Source organism: Palaemon carinicauda, chromosome 21 (genome assembly GCF_036898095.1).
Source record: "Palaemon carinicauda isolate YSFRI2023 chromosome 21, ASM3689809v2, whole genome shotgun sequence".
NCBI lineage: Eukaryota > Metazoa > Arthropoda > Malacostraca > Decapoda > Palaemonidae > Palaemon > Palaemon carinicauda.
Genome location: NC_090745.1, coordinates 104,201,711 through 104,211,710, shown reverse-complemented (window position 1 = coordinate 104,211,710; position 10,000 = coordinate 104,201,711). Strand labels below are relative to the sequence as shown.

Here is a 10,000-nt window from a genome sequence, read left to right as displayed (position 1 = left end):
AGTACAAATTTTAGCATGAACCTAAAAACAAAAATGTTCAGGAAATACACCTGATTTCAAATTAAGAACCTTTTAATAGCCCTATCTTAACATCCAAAACACGACACTTTAATACGCTTGTTGTGAAGGTAATTACACCAATTAACTTAATGGTGATTTGCCGCATTTTTATTATACGAAATTACAAGTTAGCTTCGAGGATATTTCCTCGGTCTTTTTTTTTTTGCTCGCTCAATATGTAAAGTATATTTCAATCTGATCTGTTGGCCTTTAATATAATAAATTTATAACGACCATCTCTCTCTCTCTCTCTCTCTCTCTCTCTCTCTCAATTTTCTGAGTAAGCACTTACTTACTTCTTCTATATAACATTTCCTTCAAGAGACTGTGAGTCAGTAACTACAGTAATTGTAACGCCAGAAACATTTCTATCAATCAACCCTACACGAGTCATAAACGTGTATTGCTTCCTTTAAAGTTGAACAGTTCCCATCTTCCAGACTTTGACTTTTTAATATTTTCTCCGGGTCTGGGCCAGAAATGGGCATTAATTATCCTTATATACAGAAACACTCCAAGCTGTATCTGTGACTCCATCATGGTATCTTGAGAACTCTGACTTTGCTCTTAACATACCAGCCAACTATAAGACCAGTAAGACCAATAGCATTGTGAGTTATTATTGACTTGTGGTATTGATTGGTTACATGCGATCAGACATCTCGAAATGGAAAGGTTGATTTACTGAGTACTTGTCTTAAAAGGTTACTGAAGCCAAAACTGAAGAGTGAAATGACAAGGTTATTTATAAAAATGGAAAACGAGCACGGTTTAGATGTCACCTACAATACTCATCATTCGAATCAAGAGAGCACTTACATATTAAAATATAATATCGGAAAATTTATAAAACTTAATGCGACTACTTGTTCCGTATTTAAAGTTTTGTTTCTTTAATGTTCCCAAAGTATTCGTTCACTTACAATCCTAATCATTCGAACCAAAACAATACTTACATATTACAATATACTCTAAATATAATGATATCGGACACTTTATCATTATTATTATTATTATTATCATTATTATTATTATTATTATTATTATTATTATTATTATTATTATTATTACTAGCTAAGCTACAACCCTAGTTAGAAAAGCAAGATGCTATAAGCTCAAGGACTCCAACAGGGAAAAATAACTCAGTGAGGAAAGGAAATAAATAAACGATATAAGTAATGAAAAATTAAAATAAAATATTTTCAAAACATTAACAACATTAAAACAGATATCTGATATATAAACTATAAAAGGACTTACGTAAGCCTGAGAAAAAAAAAAAAAAAAGCAAGCAAGCAAGCTGCAATTTTAGACTGATTTTATCTGTTCCGTATCTAAAGTTTCACTTTCTCTCGAACAGACTTCCCGTCAGGCGAATAATGGAACACGATAAGGCTAAGTGGAAAGAACTGATGCATCCGTATCGTGACTATAAATCCCAAAAATGGTGTTGATTCCCCTCGACGCTTTAAGATTCCAAAGGAAAATCATTTAAATGCTCTCTCTCTCTCTCTCTCTCTCTCTCTCTCAAGGACTACCGTTTTGTGTCACTATAATGTTTCTTTGCCAGAAAGTGTAGTTCAAACTCTTGAATATACATACACATACACATACACACACACACACACACACACTATATATATATATATATATATATATATATTTTTAAAGTAATGTTTCTTTAGGACAATCACTTGAAAATTATTACCTTTTTCCGTAAGCGCAAAACATTAAACATACATAAATACATACAGTACACGCTTCAAAGACACACACAAACACACACACACACACACACACACATATATATATATATATATATATACATATATATATATATATATATGAAGAGAGAGAGAGAGAGAGAGAGAGAGAGAGAGCATAAATCTCTTAAACGGAAGAGAACCTTTGTTGCTATAGTGAGTGACGTTCAGGAGTTATTTTTTGCAGGAACAACCTTCAGTTTATTGACTTCTTCAAGTTTGCCGGCCGTGAATCTGTGTTTGATATTGATTGAATATCTTCGAGCGCTGAAGGCCAATGCCCACAGGTTACTGGCTCGCCAATGAAGTCAGAATAATATTGTGAAGACTCGGAAATATGATGCAATTTTACTCTACGTCATAAACTAGACATTCCTCTATATCTCATTACGGCTGTTACCTGGAGATTTTGTGTGATAGACAAGTAGCTAGAGTAATTGATTTATCTTTAAATCTTCATCTCCGGTTTAATAATATATTTATAAGTTAACTTCGTGATAAAATTCAGTCCTTGTCATGAGGGCATAATTTCAAGGCTTAGAATAGATAGTTTTTTTTAATATAATTCGCCAATTTCCAGAAAAAAGGGTGACAGCTGACTGAATAATAATAAATTTAGAATAAAGACGTCAGAAAAGAAAATGAGTAGGAATAGTTTACTTTTATCACGATACAGTACTTTTTTGACATATCTTATGTCCAGAAGTTCATTAACAAAATACATTGTTTTATTTTTCACAACTCTTGCGTAGTCATTGAAAATTATTCAAAGTAACGTAAGATATTACGTGATCACTAAAATTAAGCTAGATCTACGTAAGACAAATAGGTCTCTCTTCATGTCTCTTCCTTCAACTTAGTTTCACTTCCCCTTCTTTAGTTTTATAAGCAATTTCCTTCCTAATTTAGCCATATTTCCACACATCACCATGGATAACGTATATATGCTGTCATTAAATACCTTATTACAACATATGATAAGGCAAAACCCTATTCTGGATTGTAAATAATAAGAATATAAATTAATTGTTTTATGAACAAATGGATATCCCACGCAGGTCTTGGGGGGTAAGGGTCAGTTCACATAAATAAGAATGAACGCAGTTTTTCCTTGAATGCAATATCAAATCCTATAAAAGAGTTGACAAAAAAACAACTACATGATACCATTTCTTAAAGCTGGCTTCTAACGGTATTTCTTGGCCTTTGTTACATAAATAAAAAAGTGGCTTTTCAAGATTATTTACTCTCGGTGAATAAAAAAAATTGTTCCATATCTGATGATAAACAATTGAATAATATTGCTTTTTTTTTCATGTTCGAGTTGTTTGACTTGTTTTTGCCTTCTCATACATACCAGGCTTAATGATTCTTAAAGAAAATCATATATCCCTGCTATTATTAAAAAAAAATAAAGATTACATTATTTGAGCGATATAAAATTCTTAAAATGTCATTCACGGTAATTTCAAGTATTTCTTTTCTGGCTAGATAGTCAAAGCTTGATTTGAAGTCAGCAATTTAGGTTAATGAAAAATGAAATTTGTGCTCATTTACCCCCTTTTACCTAATTACAGCAGATAATTCAACTGAAAGGGCGTCTAAGAGAAGGGACTCGCAAGAAGACACACCACCTGTGGAAGAATTTCAGCCACTCAAGGCAAAGACAGAGGTAGGTGAAGAGAAGATAAAAAGAAAAGAAGAACAAAGTGAAAGCGAAGAACATGAATATCAGTGCCCAGAGTTTCCATCAGTAGGAGACAGCGCTAAAGAGATCGTAAAGAGAGACAAAAATGCCCTCACTTCTGGAAAGAAGCCTACAGAAGGTTCCAGTCTTCCAGTGAGCCGGACGGTCCGGAAACCAAAGACTGGAAGACCAAGGCCTTCGAGTGCCCAAAGAGTGAAGAAAGGCGGTGGGAAGCCGCCATTCGATGCGAAGCCCCTCCAACTAGGTCCACAAGAGCGAGCTAGTTCTTCCGCTTCGAGTGCCTATACGAGGATACCAGGAGAGCCTTATCGGTCGTCTTTAACGCCCAAAGGGCGTGGGGCTAAACCCAGCGGTAGGAGTACCCGTCCTTCTTCGGCTACGCCTAAGACCACCGGTTTTCAAAATCTTGGGTCCCCCGAAAAAAGAAAAGGACTCCCAGTTAAACAACAGACAACTGTACTGACATTTAAAGGTTAGCTGATTAGAACTCGTGGTGTGAAAAAATAATTGCAAGCTGTGTTATTGTAAATTTTGATTGTTTCAAATGAAGAGGTCTATTTACCCTTAGGTTGAATCTCTCGACATAAATTTAGACATGATGTTCCCAAAAGAACAAAATACTAATGCTTGGAAAAAAATCTCCATAAGCAAAATATCAGCTTATTACATGACGGGATACAATACTCTGCAACGCTGACCATTAACTATATTTTTCCTTCCAGAGGGTCAACCCAGAAGCGCGTTGCGTCCAAGTTCAGGAGCAAGACCAAAATCGCCTACGAAGGTATTGAGCATGTTCCAGTGAACGACATTTCTTTACTGTACAGGACACTGTTAGCAAAGTGTTTATGTTCTACACTGTTTGGAGATTCATTCACCTTTCTTTCATCTTCAATTTATTAGAATTTAAATGCTCTTTACTTCATATGTTAGTCTATTAACTCCCATATAATATTTCAATCTCCGACAGAGCTCCGGAACGTGGCCTAGGAGTGCCCAACGCCATGTTACTTCCGCTGACCCGACGGTACCTAACAGACCTCGAATCACATGGGCATCTACACCACCTCTCTATCAAGGGGCACGGTTAGTCGACGCCACTGTCTTTACGGGGGCTGCGTCTATTAAGGCTCACAAGCACTTGGTGTCTTTAATGTTGCGAAGTGTAGGTCAAGGGAAAATAGAAAATTGTTTGATCGAAGGCTCTTAGGCTGAGGAGTCAGCTATTTCGTAACAAAGAATCTAATGAAAAAGCGGGGGCAAAGGATTGGTAAATAAATGAACCATAAACAATCCGTTAAGAAAATTAGCCACTTTAATTCATTATTACAGTCTGCTGGTATAAGCATTTAAACGTGCCTATGATCTTTCTTAATCATACCTATCTTATTCCAATGCAGGGCTCTTCCTCTAGAAGAAAAGAATCTTTAAAATATTTTCAAATAAACTGCAGTTTTTTTTTTATAGAAACTGAAAGTACTAACACATCTAAATATTATAGCTAAACAATGCCACCAATAAGTCCTGTGCCTTTTCATTCCTTATTTCTTAATAAAAAAAAAAATTGTTTGCCCTGTAGGTAAGTAAGTACACATTTTGTAAATACTCTTGAAACTTCTTTGCTTGTCACGATCCATTATGAGTGACAAGAATTAAAATGTGTACTGCATGGATTTGCAACATTCAGTAGACCTTAATCGTTTAACTGATCAGACTTAGAAAGTAATTTGACTTGCAAATGATGTTATTACTTTATCTTATATTGACTGAAAACTTTCAAAGAGGTGTATGATTCAAATTAAAGGCAAGATTAGGCTTCCAAAAAGTAACTTTAATTTCCATGGGGGATTTTTATGTTTGACCAACGATAAGCATTTGAATAATGCAGTTTTTATAAATACTATTAAATGCAATCTATTTAAAGGTAATAGTTTGAGAATCTTTATTGAAAGAATTACCTGTCGAATGTGGTACCATTCTAGCCACAGTAGCAATAAGGAAAGCAATTAAATTGTTCAAGATTATTAGAAATGGAGCCTTCTTTTACCTTATACGAGTATCGCTCTTTCAATTTGAAGATAATAAATGCTATTGCTTTCCATAATTTAGAATCCAAACAAATGTCTAAAGAATCTAATGCTTTTATCTATCAAATATTTAATTAAAACACTATTGGACGTGTTTTCTAATATTGCCAAACTTTTGTTGCATCATAGTTACACATACATATTCTCATGATTAACAGAACAGCTTTTATCATTGTTTTAATAAAGATTTCTGCTTTTCCTCGAAATGACTTTTTAGTTTTCTTGATATACGTATTATTCAGTAGATCTTTTTTTTTTGTTCTCTCAAACGCTTCTGCTAATTGATTTCGCTTTAAGCTTGTCTGTTCCTTGGGTCATGTTCCCCAATTATTCTCTCTCTCTCTCTCTCTCTCTCTCTCTCTCTCTCTCTCTCCTCGAACCTTGCTCTCCATTCTGTAATAGATATCTGTTCCTTTAACCAGTACCAAATTCTTTACAATCTGCTGCACCCTTTTTGGTACAAAAACTATTCACTCTTCAATATCCCTTTCTTTTCAGCTCATTTGGTTTTCCTTTAATCATTGTTATTTTCCTTTATTATATTTTCGATGTCTACGAATTTTCATCTTTCTTCATTCCATATTTACATTTAATTTAATTTTAGTCTACTCTTAAAAAAATATACAATCTTCATGCATACTTGATGGTTAATTTTAATTTTCCCAAAATTCACTTTCATGTCATGGAAAAATGTTAACATTTTCTTTTCTCTTTCACAACACATTCATATGGATTTCTCTTCTCAACATAATTTTCATCTTGTATATATATCACACCATATTATTGAAACTTTATATCTTTAATGTCTCTTATATTTTTATACTTTCAACCCATATCCACTCTCCCACTCCATCATATCTTTTCTCAATTTTTTTTGCTTATTTTCTTATTCTTTCCCATTCAAATACTTTACTTATCTTTCCTACCTCTCTTACTTATCTCCCTTGTCTTCTCTCTCATCCAACCCAACCCAGAAAAGGAAAAAAAGGAAAAAACATCCGTGACTGAAGCCTTTTTTTTCTCCTCCTTTCCCTCCCCCTCCTATCATAGGACTGCATGTTCGCAGGAGGAGTTCGGACTCCAGCGTGTCCCTGGCATCCTCCTTCAGCGACATCACAGCGGGGGACAACAACAACATCGCCCTGCACGGGGTCACCATCGAACCTCCAGGGACCGAGAGCGACGACGGGACGCCCTCGGCCAACTCGGCTGCCGAGTGCGACAGACAGACCAGCGAGGGGGGTGACGAAGAGGGCGACATTCGCAAGGAATTATCCTCTCTGTCGCAGGAAGGTCATCATAAACATGTTCTTCCTTATAGGTATGTTGTGTTGAGAAATGTAAAAAATAGTCAGGTGAAGGGGCTCTGTTAGTCTACCGCTTCATTCGTGGTAAAGCCCCGCCCTTCTTCACCTTCCATTCCCTTTTTCTTTTTATCAGAGCTACGAAAGGGCACCAGTTTCCATGTATCATTAACACTTTCACTGCCATTGGTGATTTAATCACAAATTGAAAGAGGAAAGTCTCTTTTGTAATCGCCCTAACTATAGAAAGTTGGTATTCAATCGAAAGGTCTTGATGTGAGCTTTCCAATATACATCAACAAGCTAGGGTTTGTGTGTGGTCTTGAAAGAATATGCTACATCAGCAGTGTCCTTGAAATCACCACTGGCAGTGAAAGGGTTAATTTTTTCTCTAGGAAAAAAATGGTTTAACGAAAGCTTATCTTAATTTTTTTAGAAGACGTGATAACATCTACTGTACTCATCTACCAGACTGGCTCCTACGCTACCGACGACCTTTTCCGCTGGGCGCTGGAGTCCTTGCAGCGATTCCACCACCCTCACGCCTGCCTCAACGCCTCGCCTTCCTCGCAGACGAACCCCGACGCCCACCAAATCATGTCCGAGAGCGCCCAGTGCTCGACGACGCTTCACGGGGCGTAGGCGCGTTTCCAGCGCCAGGCCTGCTTCCAGCACGCCCCCTCCAGCCAGGCAAAATCTGAGCGGAAGTCTTGACGAGATTGGTGGGTCTGTTTTTGTTTCACGAATTCTCTGAATACTACAAGAAAGCTTGACTGATAACATGTACAGTTGGACACAGGAATCCATGGCACATCTCGGTCTGAAGAAATGCACCCTGTCACATGGTTACTGCACAACGAGTTCCACCTCTCCCTATACTAGCTATCTGGTTACTCTCCACGCAGTAAGGGTGTGCCAGGGTGCACTTCTTCGGAGGAAGGTGTACTAAGAATTCATGTGTCCAACTGTACCTTTGATAGAGTAGGTCTTTATAATTTACTTTCTGAAGAATAATGTATTTGACTTAGGAAATAGGAGTAATAATAGTCTCGAGAAGTACAACGTTATTACATGCAAGAAGTTCCCCTTTTATCTTATTTTTATGATCTCGAACTTTATCGAATAATTTACGTGTCTCCCTGATATACTTAACTGAATATAACATTAATAGGTCGGGACAATACTTTTGAACATACAGTCCCAGATAAAGAGCTTATTAAATTCTTTCGGTGTTGAATCAAAGACCCAAATAACAATGAAGGTTTGAAAAATATTATTACTCTAAACTAAAGCATAGTCTCTCCTCACATACATACACACATATATAAGTGTCTGTGTATATACTGTATATGCATCTATACAGCACGTACACAGATATAAATATATATATATATATATATATATAAATATAAATATATATATATATATATATATATATAAATATATATATATATATATATACATAAATATAAATATAAATATATATATATATATATATATACATAAATATAAATATAAATATATATATATATATATATATACACACATATGTGTGTCTGTGTATGTTTATATATATATATATATATGTGTGTGTGTGTGTGTGTGTGTGTAAATTCACTGTATGTGTTCAGGGTATCAAAAAGGGTACACATGGTAAAGTACAAATTTTGATATATTCTGTAAGTAATATTAAAGATACTTTGCTAATTATCTCTCTCTTTCTCTCTCTCTCTCTCTCTCTCTCTCTCTCTCTCTCTCTCTCTGTCAGCAGGTACAAAAGCAGACAGAGGGTCAGGTCTGTGCATGCGTACCGGACATTCCAGTCTGGATTTTATGCGGCCCCAGAGTGCCAATTCATCCCTGGCATCTTCGAGTGCCACGTACAGGATCTCAAGGTTCACTTCAGGACTTACAAGGTATTTTTTATAAAAGTTTTTACATCGGAAAACTTATTACTAAAACCAAACTTCTTGGATTAATCATCAAATCTTCACACGTCTGAAAAAGTTTCGTGTTTTTGAAAGTTTACACTTTTCACTATTTCTAGATATTTTGCACAAATATAATTGACTTTCTTTGAATAGAAATTTCAAATACTTCTGCCAAATGCATTTCCAAATTTCTTAAATTCTAGCATAATATTTTTGTATTTGTAATATGTACCGTAGGCAGTAATACATGGTATTATGGACCAGCTATACTATAGAATTTTACGAGACTATCTTAAGAGTTAATTCGTACTCAGCTCAGGATTATGTCGATTTTTCCTACCTGTCGTAGCTTCAGGGATAATTCTAATCGGATTAATTTACGGAAAAATAGAACTTAGGCTTTGTTTGGGATAACGAATATTCACTTTAAATTATCAAAAATTCACGTCCATGTCATTCAACTTTAAGGGATAAAATTACCCCCCCCCAAAAAAAAAAAGCCCAAAGTTAGAAAAGGGATTATCTTATTCTAGAAAATGGAACAGACGTGTTTCATGTCATGAAAAGAATAAGAAAGTGTTAATTTCGTTACATAAAATAAAATAATTTCAATATAAATAGAATTTTTAGTCGAATAATAGGAAACGTATCTTTTCTTGTTGCAATAACAAGACAATGCATCACCATTTGTTCTAGAATTTCTCTATATATAATTACTGAAAATAGGTCATTTAGTTACCGAATCACATAACGTCTAAATTAAAAATAATGGGTTAAATCGTTTATTTAGTCGTAGAAAAGTAGTTTTCTGCAGGAATATACAGAAAGAAATTATCTAATTGTGAAAAAAAAAAAAATTGAAAACAAAACATACCATTAGACGAGAAACAAAAACGAAAACCTATTAATTTTAACAACAAATGGGAAAATATATAATTACTTGGATATACGGAAAAATTAACATATTTGAGATAAAATAGAACAAGTGAATTCAGAATCAATTAAAGTAAAATGTTTGTTTCATTGCAGAAGTCAATCGATGCGTTCGTCCGTGGCTGGCGTCGGATCCTCCGCAGGGGGAAACAACAGTCCAAGAGACCCCAACGGCGTCTGGAGCCCAAGGCTTCTCCCCCAACACAGATCCGTC

The 10,000-nt window shown here is 35.3% G+C and overlaps 1 protein-coding gene across 1 annotated transcript in view; it reads left to right on the top strand.

The window, feature by feature from the left end:
- Positions 1-10,000, top strand: part of LOC137615044 (calponin homology domain-containing protein DDB_G0272472-like) — a 36,757-nt gene that overhangs the window by 17,419 nt on the left and 9,338 nt on the right. Inside the window, exons 5-11 of the mRNA XM_068344677.1 lie at positions 3,401-4,003; positions 4,254-4,315; positions 4,502-4,617; positions 6,685-6,939; positions 7,394-7,644; positions 8,694-8,838; positions 9,883-10,000. The exon at positions 9,883-10,000 is cut by the window's right edge and continues 50 nt beyond it. Coding sequence (XP_068200778.1) covers positions 3,401-4,003; positions 4,254-4,315; positions 4,502-4,617; positions 6,685-6,939; positions 7,394-7,644; positions 8,694-8,838; positions 9,883-10,000 — 1,550 coding nt within the window. The remainder of the gene's footprint in view (positions 1-3,400; positions 4,004-4,253; positions 4,316-4,501; positions 4,618-6,684; positions 6,940-7,393; positions 7,645-8,693; positions 8,839-9,882) is intronic.